This window comes from Centrocercus urophasianus, unplaced genomic scaffold, assembly GCF_019232065.1.
Source record: "Centrocercus urophasianus isolate 14NV4802_14NV808 unplaced genomic scaffold, USGS_Curo_1.0 seq_18, whole genome shotgun sequence".
NCBI lineage: Eukaryota > Metazoa > Chordata > Aves > Galliformes > Phasianidae > Centrocercus > Centrocercus urophasianus.
The window spans coordinates 20,006,126-20,030,908 of record NW_024884733.1 but is presented as its reverse complement, the minus strand read 5'-3'; the positions used below and the strand labels follow the sequence as shown (position 1 = coordinate 20,030,908).

Sequence of the window (24,783 nt, the reverse complement as noted above, 5' to 3'; positions counted from 1 at the left end):
ACAAGGGAAGAACCAACATTGGCTGAGAAAGGAAAAGGAGAGTCAGCTTTACCTGAGAGTGCACAAAGCAGGTCTGACCAACAAAGACCAGAGAAAACAGGAGAATCACTAAAGACAGCATGGAAAAGTATAACTTCCTTAAAAAGAAATTCAATCAGCTAACAAGGGGAGCTTTCCAGCTTTGCTTTGACTTCCCACATTTTATGGAAGACTCCTGAATAGGGTATGCAGGTACCCTGCAGACATCATCTAGCCATCCCAAAACATTAGGCAGAAAGTTGGTTTTAAATAGTATCCTGCCTATAGCATAGCATCCTGCACCAAGAGCAGGAGTCAACTAGAAGTCCTTCCCATCAGGGCAATTACAGAGGGTTTACCCATGCTCACCTCTTCCAGTTTGCTGGTACTTTACTGGATCGGTTCACACAGCTAAACGCTGTTGACAGTGTCATGCAGATCTCGGTAAGGAAAGAAGAGACAGACCTCATAATTCTCAATGGAAGCAAGGCTACTTCTGTACATCAGATTCAGAGATTCACATACAGCCAGCTAGAAGAGAACGTTGCAGCCATGACTGCTGTTACGATCTATTTAATCTTCGATGGTGAAGGAAAGTAGTTGATTTATTTAATGCAAACTAACACACTTGAGAATTCCAGTTTAAATAAAAAGTATCAGGGTGTAAACCCTCTGCATTTATACAGCCTAACCCTATCAATTACACACACTTTGTCAACCTGGAGCCTTGTATGAAGAACACCCTGACTGAAGCTGTATGAAAACTTCAGTCCATACCTCAGTGAATTAATTCAGACACCACTGGAAATAGATCCAGGTGAAGACAGCACAGTGCTTCAGCCAAAGAAGTGGAAGATTGTGCTCTCTTCCAAAACTCATCTGCTCGGTGCACAGAGTGCATGAGTACACTCTGTATGTGCATGGTCTGTCAGGAATTAACTGAGTATCCTGTCTAATCAGGACTAGTAGAGACAAAAGCACACAGGCATCCCATGCTTCTCTGCTACTGATTGTAATAACTGTACTAAACACAAGCCTAAGGCCCTGCATGGTCTCATCAGACTGCTACCCAGTATCATTCAACTCTCCATGCCGAAAAGAAGTAATAAAAATGAAGGCCACAGACACAGAAAGCAAACAACATGAGCTTCGATGGGTAGCCTTTAAAATCAGTAGAAGCTGCTCCTTCACCTCTGTGCTCCTGATACCTGCTCTAATATGATTTCAGAGGAAGGAAAGAACAGATCAGGAGTGCCAGGTTGCCACTGAGCACACGACTGGCTTTTAAGACCAAGTCCCTTACTTAGCAGCCTTTCCTCTTGAGATATTTTAAATTAAAATCCAAGCTGATATAGGAAGAGATTACATCCCACCCTCTTTATTGAACGGAGGGAGCCAGCATTCCTTCCTTCATTAGGTATGCACTACGTGGATTGCTTGTGAGATTCTCCTTAGTGCCAGAGGTTTGTGCCAAAGAGCAGTTTAGTAAATCCTCCTCCTTGAGGCCAAAAGGCTGAGTGTAAGAGAGGGGACAGATTTCTAGCTAAAATTACATTCACCAATAAAGCTCATGAGAGGTCAAATTTTACCATAACTCACTCTCTCCTCAGTAACTGATTTCCCCGTCACTGGGGAAGGAGCAGAAGAAGGAGAAAAATAAAATGTGTTTGTCTGGGAGCCCTAAGGGCTTGCAGTGCTGGAGGTGCAGAGCAGGTTTCTGGATTCTCATTTATCAACCTTAAAAGGGATGGAGTGATAAATGCACAACCGGGCCTTTAATATTTTATGCAGGTGCTAAAGCGACTTAGCTGTCACCTTCAATACATCACCAGAGGCTGGTACACCAGCTTTCGTCACTCCAGGCTGGGAGTTTTTACAATTTCATTTCTATTTCCGTCTCTTCACATATTTCCACGTATATGATACTAGGTGTAACATATAAGAATCCATTTTCCCCAAATGATCTCCCCATTCTACCCGTTCCCCTCTTTAACCACATTTCTCAAGCAAGAAATAATACCATGCGTTTGCTGAGGACTTGCACAATTTTTGAATCTTATTCCAGAGGGGCAGAAAGCTGAAATTGCTTTACGTTCTTGCAAAGGGTTAAGGTCCCATTCTCTGGGAGAGAACTTCCACGTCCCTCCCTTTAACAACAAGCCACAGTCACCTACACAGCAGAATGATTTACAAGGGACTCAAAACATCGGCGCACCTCGAAATCCTCCCTCCAGGAGAGTAGTGGCCCGTATCCTCTTCTGCCCACACCATTCGTATTCTTCAAAGCGGTTGCCGTTCTCGTTCTCGATGTCTACAGAGTCATCCTCGGTCATGCACGAACCTTCTCTCTGCACAGGGGAAAGCGGGGACAGAGCGTTGAGACGCATGAAATAGCACTGCAGGGTTAACAGGGTGAGATAGAGAAGGAAAGCTGGACTGTTCCAGGGTAGGATTTGCTCCCCTCCCCATTCCCAGCCATCTGAGCTCAGAAGAAAATGGGAACTATAAGAGCATGACAACCTTAAAGTCAAAAGAAGTGGCAGGGGGTCATCAGTTTTGCACAAGCAAAATTCAGCTCTGGTTCCTATGACACTGGTGTGCATTTCAATGTGTTCCCATACTTGGAGCACGGTTTCCCTATTTATCATGTAAACAACAGATTCCTTTGATCCCCAGCACTGAGAAGCTCCCAGGCTACAGGAGCTGACAAGGAATACTCTCCTAGAGCATTATTGAGGCACACTGATCAAAAGACACCTGTCTTTACACCACGCACTTCTTGAGTTGACAAGAATGAATGAATTTGTTATCTCTGCTATGGGCTTTCCCTGCAAAACAAGCACAGAAAGCCCTATGACAATTCTCTTATCCCTGATGCTTTTTCCTCCTTATTCCTTGCTGTCTTTGGAAAAAACAGCAAGAGAACAGTTCTGCTTGAACACAATTTTTGGAGTAAGGTGTTCATGAAACATTTACAAGTGCCAGCCTGTTACAAAAGAATCCAACAAAAGTAATTCCAATGCTGTCGCCGTGCAGAAAGAACTCTTCTTGCTGTGCTGCATAGGAAGCATACAGCACTATAAAAGGCTTCACACACTCAACAGCTCTACACTTACTTTCTACAACTTAGACTTAGTGAAAGAGTGCAGGAAATAAATGCAGAACAGGAGAAAATCCAGAAGAATCCACCTTCCAAGACAAAGGAAGTGACTACAGATCTCAGGGAGACAGTTAGCATTGCCTGCAAGCTCAACAGTGTTAGTGTTTGCCCCATGTTAAGTCAGACAAAGCTGAGAGTAAGGAGAAGGGAATGGCAGCTGGCGATCCTGCTGCGCCTCTACCTTTGCAAGGCATTGTTCCACATGCCTACTCATCTCCTCCTCGGATCCTGACAGAGGTCGGTTGCAGAGGGGACATACCTGCCCTTCGTCTTGCTTCCTCCGTTTCATTTTTCCAATCCGAGCTGCATGGACAAAGCAAGGAAAGAAAAAAAAAAAAAAAAAAAAAAAAAGGAAAAATGAAGACATGTCAAGTTTGTAGATCCATCCATTCCTTACATAGAAACTTGCTCTGACCACAGAAAGCCACTGCAGTGCCCAGAAAGCCTCAGACAAATTATGTAAGACAGCCACTTTCAGGAGTGTCTCCTGCACGCCCTAAATGATTCCTTCCCAAACTGTCACAAGCAGATCCTAGTAGCAGGTAGCATTTATGGAAAGATCCTTGCTGTGAAAAACACAGCACCCACCCCAGACAGCTTCTGTCTCTCCCTGTTATTTTTATTTCACTGTTCTAATGTATAGAGAAACTGCCTTCTTCAGGGCATGTTCTGGGAAACAAACATGTTAGGATTCACGCTGATTAGAAAAAGCAGCCAAGGTAGCCTGTTGCTTAATATGATCTCTGGTTAATTTGAGCCATCGTTTAATGTGATCAAAACATCTGGAACCAAATCATTTGCATTAAATAGAACTTCTGTCCTTTATTATGATGGCTTTAGGCAGGTATTACGGAATAACTCAATCACTGGCTGCAGGAAAGTTCCTATTTAATTAATATGGAAGGTCAAAATTCTGAATGAGAGACAAGGAAAAGCCCAAGGAAAGCCCGTGTGATAATGAGAGATGACACCACCAAAAAGCTGCAGAAATCGTTCCTGACATGGTGAGTGCTGCAGCGTGCTCTGAAAGCCTTGTCCACAAAACCTGTGAGATAACAGCTCTCCGCAGCCAGAGACAACAAGAAAGGTGCTGCAACACCAGGACCACACCAGGGTACAGGAAAGTTTGTGTCAACTGTCCCCTATGGTACATCAGATTCGTGCATTCACAGCATCGTGTGATTGATGAAGCTGGAGCTGAACACACCACCACAGCCTTGAAACAGGGCGTTATTGTTGGCTTTGCTGGACATAAGAATCTCTGGGTTTGGATGTGCTTTCCCACCATTCAGAATTAGGAATATTCACCCTCCCCTACGCTCTGAAACTCCACTATTATGAAGGCTTCGTATATCTGGAGCACTGCTTTTCCTCACTGAAAGCAAGCAGATTTGCCAAAAAAAAAAAAATTCCTTCAAAACAAACCTGTGCTCCTGGCATCATAAAAAGGATTCTGCAAACACAACTCTCCTACAATAACAGACAACTCCAACCAGAGCAGGAGTGTCTTCGAGACCCAGTTCTTTGAACAGCAACAGCTCTCTTGAGTAACTGCACACTGCTTTCATCTGGTGTTGGAGTTTCACAGTCTGTACTTCAGTATTTTTGGTAGGATATTTTGGTAGTTTCCCTTCTACTTTATCTACTTAAGCCAGTTACTTTATCTGCAGCGTCAGCTTTTACTCCAGAAGTAAACTGCATGACTTCCAGTCAATACAAAAGCAAACGATAATCACCAAGTGTTATTTCAGAGCGCCCAAATGAATTATACTCCACTTCTAATTAAAACAATGACCCTAAAGTCTTCTGTTTTATCTCCCCACTTGGAAGCCCCCAAACCAACCCCTCCAAGCTGGCACAGCACTACCACCAGGGATAGTGTTTAACCATACTCTGTCTGGTTTGTACTTCAGTGCAGAAGAGCTTTCTGAAGTTCCGGGTCAGGGAGCACCTACACCCCCTAGCAGGGCTTCTTCCCTGAGAGAGCAGGCTGGAAACTGACTCAGTTGTATTCCAGTAAACGCTCACCTGACCAGAAAAAAATAAAATGCAGGAAGACAGACAGCAAGCCTTCTCTATTCTAGCGACAGGCACCTGTCCCTCAGCTCACCCTGTTTTTAAGCAGGGAAATGGAGGGAAGGAGCATTAAAATATTCTGGTAGGTCTCAGCAGGTGGCTCCTTGGCGAAGCAGCCCTCGTAGTTCCAGTGTCACAAGTGAAAAAGCCACTGGACAGAAGAAGTGTTGAAACCAAATCCCCTGCCATTTTCATTCTGTGGTCATTAGTGGTGCCCACAGAGGCCCGGTGTGCCCCTGGCTGACAGCAGAAAACCAAAGGGACTGCTGCAGCCTCGAAAGCCCATCCCAAGCCACATTTTCCATACCCGACACGCAGCCCTGCCATCACTTCCAATCAGCACGGCAGAGACAGAGCGGCCCCAAAGGCAGGGGGTGATTGTGGTGCTGTCCCAAAGGGGAACCGCTCAAAAGAACACGCAAGTAAGACCACAGGATTCTTAATTAGTGTTGATAGATGCGATCATTTCTAATTAGCTCACTAATCCCTCTCCCCTACACTCCTGTCGCAGGAGCTTGGGAGAAGAAAGAAGAAAAAAAAAAAAAAGTGATTCCCTCTTGTAATTCAGCGAGATAAAAACACAGGCAGAAGCAGTCTGGGCTTCCAAATCTCTGCTGCCTTCCCACAGGAGGGGAGAGAGGAAGCCAGGCCACCCTCCGCAGGTGGAAGGGACCGAGTGTCTTTCTCACAGCTCTTCCCATCTAGGCTTAAGAATTATTAATGCTTGAGGATTAGGTTATGCTCTGGCTCAGAAAAATTTCCTGGAAGGAAAGCTAATGGGTTTTAGTTTTCACCGCCACGCTTCCCAGTAAACAGAAATCCACCCTCAGGATGGGGCTGTCTAATTACACCCAGAGTGCTCTTCCAGTGCATCCAGCAGTGGACACGAGACAAACCTCTCCTGCAGCATCCAAGGAGATGATTAAGTTACTCGCAATATCTCTTATGATTCCCTCCACCAGTTTGAGTGGTCCCCCGAGTCCCATGCAGACATCATTAGCAGCTCCTGCAATGGCAGGCCAATCAAATTAAATGGAAACATTTTGGTCTCCTTTCCAGTGAAAATCACCTAGCTTTGTCCCTCCCCCACCCATCACCAGCTACTGGAGCACTTGGTGCACTTGTGGTGAATTGAGTGCAGCAACAAACCACAAAGATCACTGTAAGGACCCATTCTGCAGCTCTACTGAGAATGCCAACTTCGCAAATACCCCTAAATGTGAATCAGAGATATTTAGGCATGAGAGGTAGCACCTGCTCTCCACAAATCTACTACAAGAGTATTGAGGAGTGTTTACACTTTGTTGGACTCATCACAAAAGGCTTCTGTGGCAGATCGACTTACCCAAGAACATCTGATCCAAGGGAAAAAAGACAGCTATGACAGAGTACAAAAAGCCACCTCAAGAACAAGCTAAAGCAGGAAAACAGATGGTCAAGAACAAATCTGTTTCAGACCTCGTGTATGATTTGCTGCTCATCTGCCTGAGAGAGAACACTAAAGGCCAAATTCACAGAAGGGTCTCAACAACACAGATAATTTTCAGCAATCTTCCATCTGACGCTGTTCTCCAAGGATGGCACAGACTTGACCTGCTGAATCCATGCTCTGGTACACTAATCATAACTGTGCCTCTAAGCAGACCTGCAGCATTAAACTCCTTCAGCATCAATTTACAGAGTGGCTTCAAGTTTTGACTTTAGCAACATGGGAAAAAAGGCAAATGAACAAAATGCCTTCTTTAACATATAGCTACACCAGGAATCAGCACCTCATATGCCTGAGTTCACAAGGACACAACCCCATGAAGTGAGGTTAGCACAGGTGAAAGGTGCTGGATTAACTCACTGAGGCTGACAGAGAACTTCAGATACAAAAACACTCGACCAAGTGTCTTACAGACAACATTAATCTGCTGCTCCAGAGCTTACAAATGCCTTATGCACAGAGCTTACAATTATCTTATGTACAGTCCAAGGTAAGTTAAAGGTTTGACTTACAGAATCAGAATTCTGGACCAAGTATATGTGAACCACATAAGGTCTTATCTACACTGCACCCAGGCTCAAAGACATCCCTTTCTCTACCTTCTCTTTCCTTAGCTCCTGTTCTGTCTCAAGTGACCACACTGGGATGAAACATATCCAGAAAATTTGAGAGGCCACTCAGGCACAAAGAGAAAGGGCAGCTGAGATCTGAGTCAAGGACTACGTGGCAGAACAGCAAACACTGCAGATCCCTCTTTACAGGGGGAGTTTCCAAAAGTGATCCTGAAGCTCAGCTGGTAAGAAACTTTACAGAGACAGCCAGACAAACAGGTAACAGCAACATTGAGAAGAACCTTTAAAATATAATAGAAAAAAAGTGAAATAGTAGGTTTTTCTTTAACATAAGTTTGCATTTTCTATATGTTATGTGTCAATAAGAACATGAAGCAGAATGCCAGATGTCTTGGACAAGTCCTACACATTTTTTGTCCATGCAAACCAATAGGAATAAGGAAATAATTCTCACAGAACAAACTATAAAACTGTGTGATTGATAAGAAGCTTGTTAAAATATAGATAAATAAGCTTTTTTTTCCAAAGCACTCAAGCATTCTCCATCTGGAACGATATTGGTTAACTAACTAACAATAACATGGTGAAGCTTATGAGTAAGTTATTTTGGTACAAATGCGGAGGAGCAAATGAGAAAGCAGGCAGAGTTCAGTGGTCATAAGCACTGACAGCAGCTGAATACACTATCCAGCCACCCAGCTGAATGCTCATCTAACTGCTCAGGACTGAGCCAGGTATCACCATGGGCACATTCTGGGAATAGTAATAATCAAGAGTCATAAAAAGATAAGGTGAGGAGGAGCCAACTCTAATCCATCTTGACCAAAGCACTTCAGCTAATATTTCTGCATCCAGCTCCCTAGCTCTGGACCTAGTCCTGCTAAGGTACACAAGACAACAATTACAGTTATAAGTGTATTATTTAATCAAAATGCCCTCATCTGGATGATAACTGTTAGTTTTGTTCACTGTACTCCTAAAAAGAGTAGAAGGTTCAGCGAGAGCAATGCAAATGCCATGCAGAAGTAGCAGCCTCCCTTCAGCTGACAAGCCCCTTCAGTTCACAAAAACAACCCAAAGCAGGTCCCAGACTGCAGCACATACTGACTGTGCTGCAGTCCTGCTTCAGGCTAAAGTCAAAAGCAGAAAGCACCGCTGAGCTGGTTCAGCAGAACATGCTGTCATCAAGAGCTTTCATTCATCCTGGAGGACTCCACAATGCCAAGAACCTCACAAGCCTCGTTCAGACTTTTTTTGTTAAATAAAATTATTGGCCAGAAAAAAGGCAGAAGGTGTGAGCTTAGACTGAACTACCCAAAAATGATAAAGAAACAGTTTGACATCACTGACTCCAGAGACCTTTGTCACACAAAACAAGTCATTGCAGAGTAACACCTGAGTGTTTCAGTCATCTGAAGTCTGTGTCAGGAAAGGGGACTGCCTGCAAACAGGCAGCTCACTGCGCTCATCTAGCAGTGTGGATGTGAGCACACATGCCAACAATTATGTGATATTGATACAAGGCAACTCATCTCTTTGTTGTATGACTTGACAGACCTTCAAGAGCTTCTGGCCCCCAGGGTGCGTATTTGAAATTCTCCAAGCCGCCTCTGAATTCAGTTCAGTATTTCTTATCAAAGACATTGGGTCAGTAACTTAATAAAACTTCAACTTGTTTAAGAAGACTATACAAGAAGTAGTACTTCAAATGTAAGCAAACTACTCCAGTACTGGTACAATATAAAGCTTTTTGTTATTTGGTTAAGATGAAGGTTTTTTTTTTTTGTTTTTTTTTTTTTTTGTTTGTTTTTTTTTTTTTAAGTTTTTTTAAAACCCCACTCTGTCCTACACAACCACAGCAGGAAGCTCAATATTAACGCATCACCTGGCAGCTTAAGCACCTGAATGGCATCTGAACGCTGCAATTTGCGTTGGCTACAGGCCATACAAAATACACGGGTCACATATAGGCCATAGAAAAATCAGATGACCAATTATTGCTACTCTGTACAGGAAAGTTCCAATTCCTCCGAATCTGGGAGAAGCATTTCAGCTTCAGCCTAAATAATAAAGTTTTTCTAAATACTAAAGCACTTCTCACTAGATAACCTTGTCTACTTGCTGTTATCAACACGCAGAAACTCAAGCATAAAAGTAACGCACAGGCTGCAACCAGGAGTTCAAGAACCCAAAACCACGGAAGGTGACGTCAGATACAGCAATGCTCACACCGCAACTTGGAAAGTTTCCTCAGGACCCGGGCAGTGCCACAGGAGCCTGAGTGCACAGGGTTGCCGCGGGTTCGTGCGGGGACCCCAGCGGCAGAAAGCGGGGCCGGGCCGCTCCGGGAGGATGGAGGAGGGCCCGCACTCACCGTTCAGCCGGGTCTGCCGGTTCGCTCGCACCCGCAGGAAGGTCTGCAGAGGGGAGACAAGAGCGGACACGTGTCAGCGCCCCCGGCCCGCGGCCGCCGGATGTCAACAGCCGCCCCCGCCTCGTAAACAAGGCCCGGTCCCCCCGCCCCGCGCATCCTCGGGACGACGCACCGGCCCCGGGCCCGCCCCCCCCCCCCGGCCCAACTCCAGCACCCACCTCTTCCCGGCCCCCGCCGCCGGGCCCCCTCCTGCCGCTCTGCATAGCCGCGGGCGGCCGGCGGGGCGACGAGGCGGCGGCCCCGGGGCGGCTCCCCCCGCGTGGCCCGGGATGCGGGCGGATACGGCGCGGCCCGGCAGGCGCCGCCGATCAGCCCCCAGCGGCCGCCGCCATGTTGGCCCCGGTCATGTGACCCGCCGCCGAGCGGGTGAAAGTTCACCGGGAAAGCGGCAGGGAGAGGAGAGGAAGTTCCCATGGCAACCGACAGGCGGCAGCAAGGTTCGGCGAGCCCCGGCCAATCAGAGCTCAGCGGCGGTAGGAAACTAGGGAGGTTTGGCCAATTAGAGATGAGGGGCGAGTGGGACTCCGGCGTGAGTGGCCAATGAGAGATCGGGTGCAAGTAGAACCCAAGGGCAAGTGGCCAATCAGAACCCAGGGGCAATTGGCACCCTGTGCTACAGGGCCAATAAGAGCCCAGGAGCAACTGGACACAAGGGGTCCTTACCCAATAGGGCGCTTACTTACAAAATCAAAGCTGCCGATTGTGGGTTCTACCCTTTCAATTAATTAAGCTGTCTTTCAGGAGGCGCGCTCACCACTGAGGCTTTGGTGGAGGAAGGCACTGAGCAAGCCAGCATTCCTGCAGCGCTCCTACTCACAGATCTCCTTCTTCCCCAAGTGTCCCCGTGGTAAATAAGCATGAGGACTAAGAAAACCAAGCCGTAGGGATTCTGAAAATGTGTACTCCAATGATTCCCGTCTTAGCATGCTGCTAATACAATGAATATTTGCTATTATTAAATCCCCACAAGAGGCATTCATAATACTAGCACACCTCTGCATACGGAAAGCTAAATTTTGCAGCTTTAAAGTCACCACGAGAGTCTTCTGCTCTGCTTCCTGAATGTTTCACTTGGTAAGCCAGGAAGAATGAATTCTCATTCGTACTGTGACTTTATTAAGGATAGGCTGAGGCTTTACACAATCCTGGCACCCACTCTGAGGTCCCTTTACATTGCCTGAGGAGCATAAAGCAGCCAGCATAGGCATAAATGAAAATCAGGCCCCAGAGGTCTTTTCTCCCTGCAGTGCAGACTTACAGCTCCCATTACGCATTTGCATTAAGGGCTGCAACCCTCCATAAAATATACTCACAAACTTAAAACACATTAGAGACTCACTAGACTCAGCACATAGAGGGGGCTTTTGCTGAGAATATTTGTCCTCAAGTATGACATAATAAAAATTTATAGGAACAGAGGACTGCAAGGGACCGCCAAGTTCACAGAGATTGAAATCTGGAGAAATGGGGGGGGGAGGGGTGCTCCTGAGCAAAGGGGGACATTGCAAAAGGCAATTGCACACCCTTTTGGAAAGAACATTATTTATTTATTAGCCTTAAAAAAGCAAGCAGGGAAGAGAGCAGGAATGCCTGTATTAGGCATTTCCGTATCTTCTGTGGGGTTTGCTGCTCTTACTTTGTACCAGGTCTCATATGAGGGTGAAGTGACCGTGATATGACACAACATTAGAACTGAAGGGTACCTTAGAGTATGTAGCAAACAATGGAGGATCTGTCTTTATTTGGTAATATAGCCAATAAATAGGTCAGAGAACAGAATAATGGGCAATAAGCGCACATTTTTTGCTGCTATTAATAGGACCTATCTTCTAGAGCACGTGCTTTAGTTGGGGCTGCTGGGCTGGGCACACAGAATGGTCATCAGCTCTCTTTCTGCTGATACTGATGCAGACTGGGCTGCTGTCGAGTGGCTGATGTATAACGGCTTGACCTTGGGCACAGGACATCACTGTGAGGGACACTGGGCCATGGACATAGGACAGGGTGTAGGGGTAGAATGGCACATAGGGTGGTGGATTTATGCCTGACACAAATACAGCTGTAGCCCGCCCAGCCTCTCCCCATGGTAGCTGAAGGCATGCTCGGCACTATGCTAAAGACTACCATTATTTTTCCTGTTGCCTTTCAGAGCTTTGTTGAAGCTAGTGGCTGAGCACACGCTTGCAGCCAAACAGTGTGGATGTGTCTTGAGCAGGAGTCAAGTGTGCCAGCCTGCCCACAAACCACAGACAGATCCCCAACAAGCTGAGCTGCACTCTGGCTGTTGCCTTCTTCTTCCTTTCTTGCTCTGTCTCCCAGAGCTTTTACTCAGTGTGTCACAGCAGGTCTAAACCTGCTACTCCTCTGGGTAGAGAATTTATTTATTTATTTATTTATTTTATATAACCTGCAGGGTTATAAAACATGGTGGCACCGCTCTGCCAACATTTAAGTTGGAATCACAAGTCCGTTTGCTGGGCAGCAGTACACCAGTGAAATGGAGAGCTCTGGCCTGCTGCAGGCTGACATCATTCACTGCTTTCCAAAAAAAAATCACTTCTCTGAAAGTTTCACAAAGCACGGAGTAAGTAATGACAAACACAGCCATGGCAACGGCAGAGATGATGAACGTAACGCAGCAGAAAGCTCTGCGAAGATTTAAAGCTATGACTGAAAGCCAGCATTGGGAGGACTGTGCAGACAAAAGCACGCCTGCGTGGCCATGTGAGGGACAAGGTGCTCTATAGGCATGCGGAGCTGATGGAGAGCTGCTGGGGCGAGCTGGCTCCCACATACAGTGGAGAGCAAGGACGGTGCCTGCCTACTTACCTGGTATCTGTCTGAGTGATGGATGTCATCCGAGGAGTGGGGTGATGCTGTTGGAGAATCTCCTTCCCGCTTGATTGAAGCCGACAACAAAATTGACTGTGAGAGAAAGGAGAAATTCATGCTGTGAGCATCGTCCAATGCTCTGCCCCTGACTAAGCTGCCCTCAAGGGCATGGGGAGCAATGTGAGGCTGGCCTTGTGCTTCTCATGCTGTGCATCGCCTGCCCTGCCTGGGGCTGGGCTGCGGGGCTGTGGCCTGCTATAGCCTAGTGCAGTGACATCAGGCAACAAAAGGACAACTGTCCTTCAGACAGTGACAAGTGATCCCATTGGAAGAGGCCGGTGGGTCTGCTGGCTGAGCAACAGGGTCGAGCTGATGCTATTTGCAACATGCACTGCTGGTTTTAGAAGCACAGCCCAAAGGGGACGGCCAGCTGAGCCTGGATGTGCAATTTAAAGTGATTCAGCGGATGAGAACTGCCTTAAAAATTTGCTTTCTCTCCTATCAACCGTCCGCTGCCCCATCTGACAGATGAGCTACAAGAATGCATCTTTGGACCACAGAGGTTGCCCAGCCCGTGTAGGAAATGAAATAGCCACACCAGTGAGTGCTGCTCAACGTGTGCCCCTCCTGTGCTGGAGAGCATCTTGCACGTGCAGTGTCAGAGCACTGCACAGCCATGCACTGCCCTGCAGATGCCATGGGGGATCCAGCAGAGTCCCCTGGTTAAAAAAAAACACCCCAGAAATCCACAAAAACCATATGGCAATGCAGCATTGTGCTGGCATGGAGCAGTGCCAGCATGTGCTCATCTGTCTCTGCAAGTTGCACTAAATCTCTCAGCAGCTTTGCATTAAAGCTCTCAGCACCTCGGCAGCACAGCCACCCTTCATTCTGTAACGATGCTATTTATTTTAATAAGTAGCACATGAAAAAAAAAAAAAAAAAGGCCTTTTAGAAGGTTAAAAAGATCAGTGATATTTGAGACCTAAGAAATCGCTGATAAACTTCAAGTCAACAGTAGCTAAGTCCAAATTCTACATGCAGTGAACCTGAGAGGAGAAATTGCTGCAGGAGTTTGACAGCATTTAAAAAAATGTATGCTGAGTTGTGAGTCAAGTTTATTATTGGAAGAATTAGAGGGGGAAATCCAATTTAAAATTCTAATTTGAAATCGAAATTAACTAAACTAGGTTAAATGTAGCACAATACGTTGTAAAAGATATACACTGTAAGCTTGGCTCTCCAGATGTTTGTTTCCAGGAATCAGCTGGCAAGATCCAACAATAAATGACTGCTCGGAGATGTGTATGTTTGCGAAGGGAAGTGTAGATATCATCTGAATTGGACAGGTCAAGTGTGGTGACAACATTATTAAAAAGCATAATACCTTGGAGAAAGGCAAGCTTTCCAGCAACATTTGCCTCTGGGCTGAAATGAAACATGAAAAAATGTGCTTTTTTTTTTGGAAAGATACGAGCAAGTGGAAGGATGACTCAGCACACAAATCCATTTGGTCAGCAGGAGGCAATCCCTGGGCTCTGACAGCCCTCCTGGAGAGGAGAGCAGGGCAGTGTGGGCATTGAATAGGGCTCCAGAGCAACATCCCAGTTGTAGCAGTGTTGCTGCCCTTTCCCCACTAATAAACCAAGCACGCGGAGCTGGGAGGGTTAAATACATTTTGTCTTCCAGTGTAGTCTAGAGAAGGGGAAAAACCACCCACCTCCCCATTCTTTGGCGACAGACAGACAGATCCTTCCCACCTCCCTCTCCCCCCTCAGCCTCCTGGTAGCTCTAATCCAATATTATTATGTGAAAAATGGTTGGGCTAGCTATGGAGACAGTAAATTAAACGTTATGTATTAGTTTTTAGCGTGTGGTCCCGGGAAGAACGCCGGCCCCATTTATTCCACAAACCTCCTGAGCACCATGGCGATGACCTCTGGAAAAACGCAGGGCTAAACTAATCCCAAAGATGTCAATCTTGGGGCCTCTTCTACATACACTTGCAGTTTAGATTAATAAACTGTCTATTTTTAAATTGTGTGCAAGCACTTCAATTCTAAATACCTCGCCGGCATGTTAAACACGGCGTTAGTGATGCCAAGTCACACTTCCACTTTGCTGTTAGGAGGCTTGACTTCATCTGTTTTTCTTGTTTCCTGGCGATGTGGCACACTCTGCCTTTTGGCCCATGCTGGTGGGACAGCGTGGGGCAGGGGAAAGGCAGTCCTAAGGTCTGTGGCATTGGGTAAGGTGCTGGAGGAAAAGGTGACTTCACAGAATTGTTCAAGTTGGAAGGGACCTTAAAGGGCATCTAGTCCACTAATGCAGTTGGCCAGCTTCTCTGCCTTCCTGATTTTGGCCTCTTTGCCCTGAGACTGTTGCACTGGGGCTGTTTCCCAGTGGCTGTGGCCAAGCTGGTAGCACTGAGCAGAGTAGAGGCAGTGATAGAGCCCTGCTCCATCTCACTACCACCATCTGGGAAGACAGTTGTAGAGGTGAAGGCAGCTTTGCATTTTTCCTCCAGCCCTCTTCCAACTTTTCACTCCAAAACAGGAGCTGCTTGCTGCCTTGGTTGCCAGTGTAAGATTGGAGCTACTGGGAGAGAGCATCCTCATCTCCTGCTGCCCCTTCCCTGGCAAACCACAGCTCCCCGCGTTGAGGACACATGTGTGAGCGGCTGTGCAGCCTCATATTTCTCCCTCCCCTTTAAATCATCTCTCCATTGGGTAAAGGCACTCTCTGCGGAGGTTATAAACCCTGAGAGGATCAGCCTGAGCATTACACCTGGGGCAAGCTAAATAAAAAAAGGTCACCGGCGCTTTTTAAACATGGACAAAAAAGCAGTAAAATGTGTTTGGAAAAAAAAATCTGGCATTAAATCATGACTTTTTGCCTGGCTCGCCTCATTAAAAGTGGCCTTTTGGAAGGTAAAATTATCATTGTAAGTGATAAGATCTTTAAGAAAATAATTCACGGCTTCTTCACCCTTTAATATGATAGCCGCCACCGGCTAATTTTTTTCTTAATGGCAACGAGGCCATCAATCTTGTCCAAGCCATGCGCTCGCTCCTTCCTGCGGCCCCTCCTGCTGTGCCTCTCCTCGTTTGGTGCTGGGCAGGTTTGGCACCAACCAAAGGTGCATGGCATTGCCTCCATCACGCAGGAAGGGATGGAAGCTGGACCCAGCCCAGCTGACATCCCGCTGCCTTTCAAGTCTGGTCATTCGAGGGTATTAAAGTGCTGGGCTCCGGCTTTCTGACAGCCCTGGAAAAACACGGGGAGTCTATTTTTCTTAAACAATCCATCACCGCTGCTGTCAGCAGAACAAATACCCCAACCCTGCTTTCTATGTATCTATAACCTTTTTTTTATTTTTATTTTTATTTTATTTTTTTTATTTTGGCACAAAGTGTTCCCTGCTTGATGCATTCGGCTTTAACTCTGCCGCCTAAATAGGTACTTATCACTTAACATGGAGGTGATGGCTTGACATGTTTTCTGTCTCCTGCCCTCCCCTCCACGGTAGGGAAGCCGTCAAAGTGTTGCTAATAGCTGTTATCACTTGGGAACTGTAACCCAAAAGCAATGAGTGATACCAGGCCTGGCTGCGATTTTCCTCCTTCCCTCTGCTCACCATTTGTTATGCTGCTGCTGGAGGATCCCTGACAAAAAGATGCTACTATTAAAGCTGACTTTCCTAGAAGCTTTTGGAGGGTCCACATTTGCTGCCAGGCAAGCGAAAGGCGAAATTATGTGGTGGCTTTTATCTGGGTGGGATGGAACTGGGGATAGAAAGCTTCAACATGGGAAGGATGTGAATAGTGAGCAGAAATAACAGTGTCAGCAGGGAGCTGCTGATTTATTTCGGTGATGTGACTGCACAGGATAGGGGACCCCTTCACACTGAGCCACCAGTGGCTACAGCCAGGATGGAGGGGACAGATCTGTGCTCTGGAGCTGGGACACGACCCCCAGACCAAGTCTGTGTGTGCTCCTCCTGCCCAGTGCTGTGTCTCCAGCACAGATGTTCAGCGCAAGCAAAGCGAGGGGCTTTGTTCAGCGCTGATTTGTGTTATGGCACATAACCTCTTGGAGGTTTGTGTTGGAATGGCTCTGGTATTCGTCACCCTGAGCTGGCAGCCGGCACGCACCCGAGGTAATTTCCCCTCCTTCACAGATCTGTAGGCTGTTCCCATGTCCCCACCTTGGCTGCAGCCTTGCCACGGCATTCAGATTTGGCTTTTTAATCCTTCCTCGTAAATTGGTGTTGCACAGGGAGGAGCGTGACGTTCCCGAGCCCCTACAGCGAGCTCATGACACAAGAGAAGGAGTCAAAGCCCTGGGGCCCCAACACTGGCCCCTGCCCCTACCACCAGACATGATATGGAGAAGTCAAATGATCGTGCTAGAAATTTCATCTCCAGTCAGGCAGCTGGCAAGGGCTTAGCACAGCCGTTCTGTCAGGGTTTCAGGCTCCAAATCTCGCTTGTTTCAAAGCTCTTTCTCCTTGGAGGGCTTTAGTGGTCAAATTTCCCTCTAGGTGCTGTAATTCTCTCTCGAACTGCTCAGCCAAGCTGTAAAACTGCAGGGTGGGTGGGGGATCACAGCGGAGGTCTGGGAGCACCCGGAGTGTTTGCTGGTGGTGGGAGCTGGCACATGAGCTGGGCTTTGGTGGGAAAGGCAGTCTGCCGTCATGTATGGCCAAGAGGAAGACGCTGAAATTTAGGGGGAGAGATCTCCCTAAATGTCCCACTGAGATGATGGAACAGGTTGGCCAGAGTGGTAATGGATGCCCCATCCCTGGAGACATCCAAAGTCAGGCTGGATAAGACTCTGGACACCTGATAGAGCTGTAGGTGACCCTGTTCATTGCAGAGGAGTTGGACTAATGGCCTTTAAGGGTCCCTTCCCACAATGCTCTGATTCTATACCCACAAAGGGAGAGTCATAGCCAGACAGTGGCAAAAAGCATTCTCAGGTAACTGGGAGCACATGGGGGTGCAAGACTCTCAGCATTACCTCTCAAGGACAAGCCAGAACAGTCAGCCTTTCTGTCCTGCATAGACACTCTGGGCTCAGAGAGGTCTGGGGGATGGCTGACTGGGACACATCTCCAGGACGTGCCCTCCCGAGTGGCTCTGCTGTTGGACTTCCCCATAAGGACCCAAAATGATGTGAAAAGTTGCTGACCAACACCCAGCTCATGTTGGGGAATGGGATTTCTTTTCCCATCCATCCTGATGTCTCAGGCTTGTCATCAGAGATGAGTGCCACAGGGAAACCAGGGCTCTCTCTAATTCCTATGCATGGGGAAGACCTCTTCTACAGCAAAGCAGGTGGGTTTTTAGCACTTTTTTTTGCACCTCTGCCTTCTGCAAAGCTCAGACACACATGCGGAGTTATCTGGGCTCTCAACAACATGAGGACGAAGGCACCACTTTGGAGCTCCCTATTTTGCTGCTGCATGGGCAGACGGATCGTCTGCAGTCCCCATCTCGCAGCCCTTGTTTGGCCGTCAGTGCCTCAGTCAGCCCTGATAATAGAAGAACTTGATACAATAATCCTGCATTCATCGCATCCCATGTTGAGTGATTGGATTTTCTTTGACATATTGCCATGAAAATTGACCCAGCACAGTGAGTGACAGCTCTTGAGGGCAGGAGAGCAGGAAGCGAGGGATGTGTGCTTACTGCTACCGGCAGGGAGAGATGTTTGCTGGGGTAACTATGGGGAAGGAATGGGCTTTCTCAAAGGGAATTTGCATCCCAATGGCTCGATGGGCACAAGGGAAGGAGCAGCGTTGACTCGCACCTCATCCTCTGAGCCCTGTGTGGTGACAGAGAGGACTTTAACACCGAGCTCACCCGGTGGTCAGCACATCACCTGTCCGTGCCACACAGGACTTGTCTCCCAGCAAAAACCACCTAGAAATAATGAATCCTCCTGGGCTGAGAGGCTTTCAAGCTCTCTGAGAAGGGAATGAAAGATTTCCTGATTTCACCCTCTCCCTCCCTGCTCTCGTGGCTTCTTGAAGTTAATGTTCTTAGGCCCAGACGTGACGGGCAAAGGGAAAAGATCCATGTGGTGACAGGGGACGATTGATCTCCTTTACATAGAACGACTCTCCAGTCCCAGTTTAATCCCCTCGCTCAAGGCAAATGGGATTCTTTGTCAATGGAAACTTCAAAAGCCCAGCCCTGCCGAGAGATGGACCTTCTTCTTTATCTGCTGGCTGCCACTCGTGTGGTGCGTATACCTCCAAACAGCTCATTTGTCTTTTCTCCCGTCCCTCTCCCTCACAGACGTTATTTCGCAGGTGCCTTTCACTCCTTCAGGATGCCCAAAGGCAACCACACTCCCTCTGGGTCTTTATTTTCTCTTTGGGTTTGAGTTTGCCTGGGACATATCCCAGGAGCACACAGCCTCCCAGCCCCTGGCCTGGGGGGTTGCAGGGAGTTTATGTGCTTGGCAAGGCAGTGACCCCCATGTTGCATTCCAGCTGCTCCAAAAGATATCCAAAGCATCCAGAAAAAAATAGGCAAGCAGGGCCTGGAGCTCCTTATCAGCCACTTGCCTGCACAAGCACTGATCCTTCCTGCTGCAGCATCATCTTAATGGCAGCTAATTAACAGATGATGCTGCAGCAGTGATGCTATGATGCATCTCGGTCCTGGCAAGCAGGGCTTGCTGAGCCGAGGGAATGGGAGGGGGAATCCATCTGAGAAATGGTCTTTTAGTGATTTGGGTGTGCTTTGATCCCTTAGAGGTGGCCCCGCTTCCCTCTTCCAGAGCTGGCATATGGCTCTGGCCCCTTAGCTCCCGTGCATGATTTCACAGTTTGAGCTCAGTATGCGTGTGATCAGCTCTCATTAGCTGTCATTAGACACAATCTGGAATCCTGGAGCCTTCTGGGTCCTTCAACTCCAGCGTTCCTCAGCTGCACGGGATGTGGTGGGGAACAGGAACAGGAACAGGAACAGGAAGAGCATTCCCTGTGCTAGCCTGGCTCCTGGGACGGTCTCACCCTCAAGGAACATAAAGTGGAGTGGGATGGGAAGGTGATGGGAAATAAAGTGCATCACTCCAGGGAAAAACATTTCAAGAGGTACTCACTTACCTTGGGGGTGCCTGCAGCCATAGCATCCTTCAGGATGGAGTTCTTACTGCCAAAAGAGAAGAGAAGGGGGTCAGAGCCACGAAAACACTGCAGTGGGCAGTGTGGGGAGCTCTTGGAAGGGATCTCCAACAGCAAAGAGCTCTTCCACCCTGGGGAAAAATGGGGAGTGAGCCTATAGGGGCAATGGGATGATAGCCACAGAGAAGGTGGTGAGCACTGCATGGGGCCGGGCACAATAAAACAGGAGGATGGGAAGCAGAGGGGGAATAAATCAGTGTAAAGAGCAGGGGAACGAAGATCCCCGCTGCTGCCGCCGCAGGCTGGAGTGATTTGTGAAGCCAGTCTGCTCCCCGTTTAGCAGGGAAGGAGGTCCCCGGAGCAGCGCTCCTCCTTGCCTGCCCTCGCCAGCGGGAGATGCTGCAGATTTAATAACACCTTCCCCCCTCCAGACAGGTTAAACTTGAAACAATTACATATCAAAGCCGACATGGCGGGGAGGCCCGCGCTGTAATTTTTTGGTTATTAAAGTAATCTCTCTCATGTAAATTCTCCCGCTAACATGCTGCAAACAGCATTAGGAAATAAATGATTTCCCCGTGATTCGATTTGTCAATGCAAAGCACCTGCAGCAGGCAAAAGGAGCTTGAAATATGCTGCCAGCCCCAGTGCCGGTGCTCACGGCGCAGGCTGGATGCTCTGAGCCTGGGGAGGTGATGGATGGATGGGTGGGCGGGGGGGGGGGCTGGGAAGGGAGGGATGGAATTGTGTTTAATAACAAAATTTGTATGCAAGCCTGCATCCCAGGCTAAGGATGAGTGATCGGCAGCCAGAAAGTATTAAAAAGCCTCGCTAAACAGATGCTGACAATAGAACAAGACATATCAAATCAGATCTACTTCAGGAGCATTAATACACGCACGTGCCCCCCCCCCTGCACGCGCCGTGCCGCACACACACGCTCCTTTCTTCTCAATCACAGCAATATGGGAGACATCAATAAATTTTTATGAGACTTTTAGAAGATCAACATGGTACTAGATGTGACAAAAAAGCAATGTGCCTGTCATGTTCGCTTTGTCGGGGACACTTTAGCCCCAGATGCCGAGCTGCAGTGGCAGCGGGGAGAAATTGAATTTGGCTGGCTTTAATCTGCCTTGATTTGGCAGATGGCTGGGTGTTATGAAATGAGAAGGGATGGAGGAAGGTGCTTTCTCCCGGGGCTACAGTCCCCTCCTCTCCCAGTGCCACCGCCCCACAGTGAGGTGACACCCGCGGTGATCTCTCCCCACTGTGTCACCCCAAATGGCAGAGCACTGCTCCAGGCCCTCAGGTCAGCGAGGTGCTGCTTTTGCATGAGCATACCCAGAATGTGATGCTCAGAATGAACAAGTACTGCGTGTTTTGAGGACATCACAACCATCATCCAGTGTGGCTGCAGCCTATGGTGTGCTGCCGATCCCATCCCACAGCCTGGCCATCTCTGGTCCCACAGCCCTGCCGCTCACTCCCATCTCTGCTCCCAGTACGAGCAATTGGGACTTCTATTGGGACATAAATGCCATCTTCAGCTCCCTCTTGCCTTCATGCCAGATAGAACTTGTTCAGCCTTGATGATGGCCAAAATTGAACTTGAAATCCTCCACCTCCCACGATGTTTCCATTTTCTGAATTGCCCAAAGTGTGAAACAACGCTTTTTTTCTTTTGTAAACCAATCATTGGGTTAAAGTAAAAACAAAAAACAAAAAAACCCAACAACCCACAACAACAACTCATTTCCTCCCTTTTCTTGTTAAAGGTGTTTAAAATTATTCCTTTCCAAGGCTGAGAGGAAGAATCTCATTAATTCCCCCCAGCAATGGCTGTAGTGCCAGGAAAGTGGAGCTCCCAGGAAGAGTTTCTTTGGTCAGTCAATGGGCTGCCATTGGGACTGATGGGGAAGGGCTCTGTTTGTACTGTTCTTCATTGGGAGGAGCAGTGCTGACAACCACTTTTAGATCTGCTCCACAGCAGTTGTGCTGGGAAGAGGCTGTGAGTGGAGGGGCCGTCAGCAAAGAGAAACCTTCCCGTCCATAAACACCACGGACAAATTAAAAATGGTAAAAGGGAAATCAAGACCTTTAAAGTTCAAACACTTTTCGGTGCCTTTTAAAGTTTTTTGCTCTAGGCTCTCGCAGAGAGCACAATCTTTGGAGACCTTGGGATTCTCTTTAATCACCCAGCCAGGCTGCAGTGGTCTGAAATGATTACACATTTACATAGTAATAACCCCAACACTCCCCACATTATTTCATGGCTAGCATATTTCCACTCAGCGAGTGATCCATGTGTTTTAAATTATAACCTGTACATAGGAAATTAGTTACTAAGTACGATATTCACAGGCTCTTCTGACACTTCTAATTAAGGTGATTTACACAGAATTATCCTACGAAATAAAAAAATGGTGTTTTGCTAGCTAATAAAATATAATTACTACCCACTTTTATAAGTTACAGTTAGTTTTAATCTATTTGGGGAATTGTTTGTCTAGTTCATTACAGCAAAACAACTTCTTTGCCTTTTAGGGACCCTCACCCCCCAAACTACCAAATAAGAAAGGCAACATCCTGGGAAGAGGCAGTACTTCGGGCAGCCTGGCTCTGCCCCGATGGCTTTGCTTCTCCAGCTGGGAGCCCGTGTTCCTGCCCCATGTGCCTGCACATGAGGAAGAGCTTCTCAGAAAGAGCGGTGATGTGCTGGCATCAGGGAGGCCCAGGGAGGTGGTGGGGTCACCGTCCCTGGAGGTGTTCAAGAGACGTGGGGATGTGGCACTGAGGGTCGTGGTCAGTGGGCATGGTGGGCTGGGGTTGGACGGGATAATCTTAGAGGCCTTTTCCAACCTTGGTGATTCTATAATTCTGTGATGCCATGCATGCAGATGCTTGGTGGCTTTGCAGGGATGCTTGTGCTCATGCCTCACAACGCTGCATAGAGGCCAGCACGCACCTGCTATTTCCCATCCCTGCATCTCATCCCCAAAACACCCTCACCAGCCCCCGGGATGTGACAGCCCCAGCTGGAGCGTGGCCAGCTCCCACGTGACATCCCACAAAGCCAGGAGCACGCTGCGGCCAGCTGATGTATTTCTGTACAAACAATCCAGTGGACATAATTTATTTCCAGCAGCTCGGGCTCCCAGCCTCGGGATGGAGTAGCAGCAGCAGAGCTGTGCAGAACAGATGCCGGCAGGGAATCAGCAGCAGCCGGGCAGAGAGGGAATTGGATTTTTGTGGACGACAGTTTAAATAAGTGGAAGTGTCACTTGAAGCCTAAATAAGGAAATGAGGGTTTGATTATATATTTTTTTAAACTACATGAGGCCAAACCCTCACCCAGCCGTGGGTGACAGCTCCCCGGAGCTGCCACACGTGATCTGTGCTGTCAGGGGGAAGGCACCGGGGTGTTTAACCTGCTCCAAATACTGATTTAAACATCCTCTGCATCCTATGGCGAAAGGGGCTGAGCGATGGAAAAAACAGCCAAAGCCCCCGGAGTGCTCTCCCAGTCGATATTTGCGAGCCCCAGTGCCCAGCTGGGAGGTGACACTGCAGCAGGAATGCAACAGGAACACAAACTGCCACGAGCAGGGGACCCCAGCACATGGTACCCTCTGCCTGCCCTGTCCCTGCTCGTGGGGTTCAGCAGGTTCTGGGTAATAAAGGGGTGATGCAGAGTGAGGGGTGGATGGAGAAACATTTCACTATTTGAAAAGGAGGTGGCTGGAAAGAGAGAAGTTGGAGGGAAAGGTCATGTGTGAGATTGATCCGGGGGGCTCTTTTCTACCTTGGCTGTAATGAGTGTTTAATTATTCCCAGCTCACATGGCAGTTCAGAAGAGGTTCTGCAGAAGGCATGCATCGCTCAAGGGAAAATCACCGGCCAAGGATTTATTTCTCACCTCTGGTTTCTGTGTATAGCCCCCAGTGCTGGGCCCCCTGTCGAGTGCTGCACCCCTCTGCCTCCTCCTCCTCCCCATGGGTCCCACAGATGGTCCCTGGGGTTAGGGTATGGGCTTTGGGTGCTGCCAGCCTGCAGCACTGCCAGGAGCACTCAGAGTGCCTTATGAGTGCTGCTTGGATGAGGAGATGTCTGGTCCACAAGAATGGAAATGCATTCACACCAGGTCATGGAGCTGCTCTGCATCCTTAAGGGATGTGCTAGGATGGGGAACCCAAAGCAGGACCAGGACAGGCACCTGCCCCTCTTGCCTGTGATCAATGTGCTCTGGCAAGGGGCAGAGACACAAATCAGAGGGAGGAGAAAGAAGATAAATCCACTACATCAACAGCACACATTCACTAGTTAATAAACAGCCTTCTCTCTTCATAAATTCCCTCCTTTCTCCCATGGTTCTCCACCAGTGAGAGTGGTAGGTGTGGACCTAGGATGCTCTGAGCCTTTCTGGTGCAGAAAAGATGGGTCTGGGTGGGCATCCTTCCCCCTGTACACACAAGGTGGGGAAGGAAGGACAGCCACGGGGTGGGTAGAGAGCATGACAAAACTCCATCCAAGCATGTGGGCTTTAGGTGGTGCTTGCAGGATATTTGGAGGGTGACAAAATGCCTCACCATGGCACAGCATGACAGCTGGTCCCACGTCCTGTCCAAGTGTCACTCACCAGCTGTTGCTCCCGGACACCTACAGATGTGCCTGCATCCCAAATTTGGCTACCAGATCCCTGAACTGTGCTCTGATACGGAGCAGTTCTACTAAGCAGCATGGGACACTCTGTATGGGGACGAGGCAAACCTTCCATGCTGTATGGACTGACCCCATCCCAGCAGTGTGATTTGCTGGGGGATAAGGAGCCCAGAGGCACCATCCCGCTGCACAGAGTATGGCCAGGCACTTAATAGCACCTGTCCCCAGCATCTCCAAGCGTGGATTTATGCCTCCAGGGGTCACCTCTGGCGAGACTCTAATAACATGACTTTATTAGCTTTCTTGTTCCTTCTTTAAGATACAGGAGCACAGGGGGAGGAGGGCAGTGACGGGGAAAAGGGGGGTGCATGGGGAGGAAGCGCTGCCCTGGCGATTCCCCTC

At 48.2% G+C, this 24,783-nt stretch overlaps 1 protein-coding gene across 7 annotated transcripts in view; it reads right to left on the bottom strand.

Moving 5' to 3' along the window:
* RNF220 (ring finger protein 220) overlaps positions 1–24,783 on the bottom strand; it is a 155,991-nt gene that overhangs the window by 39,287 nt on the left and 91,921 nt on the right. For 4 of the 7 annotated variants that reach the window (XM_042819103.1, XM_042819099.1, XM_042819101.1 and 1 more), the window contains exons 3-7: positions 19,702–19,747; positions 12,579–12,674; positions 9,690–9,732; positions 3,360–3,481; positions 2,234–2,366 (exon numbers count right to left, since the gene is read on the bottom strand). In XM_042819103.1, coding sequence (XP_042675037.1) covers positions 2,234–2,366; positions 3,360–3,481; positions 9,690–9,732; positions 12,579–12,674; positions 19,702–19,747 — 440 coding nt within the window. Of the gene's footprint in view, positions 1–2,233; positions 2,367–3,359; positions 3,482–9,689; positions 9,733–9,907; positions 9,972–12,578; positions 12,675–19,701; positions 19,748–24,783 lie in introns of those variants that run through there. The other 3 variants (XM_042819104.1, XM_042819100.1, XM_042819105.1) reach the window with 2 other exon arrangements.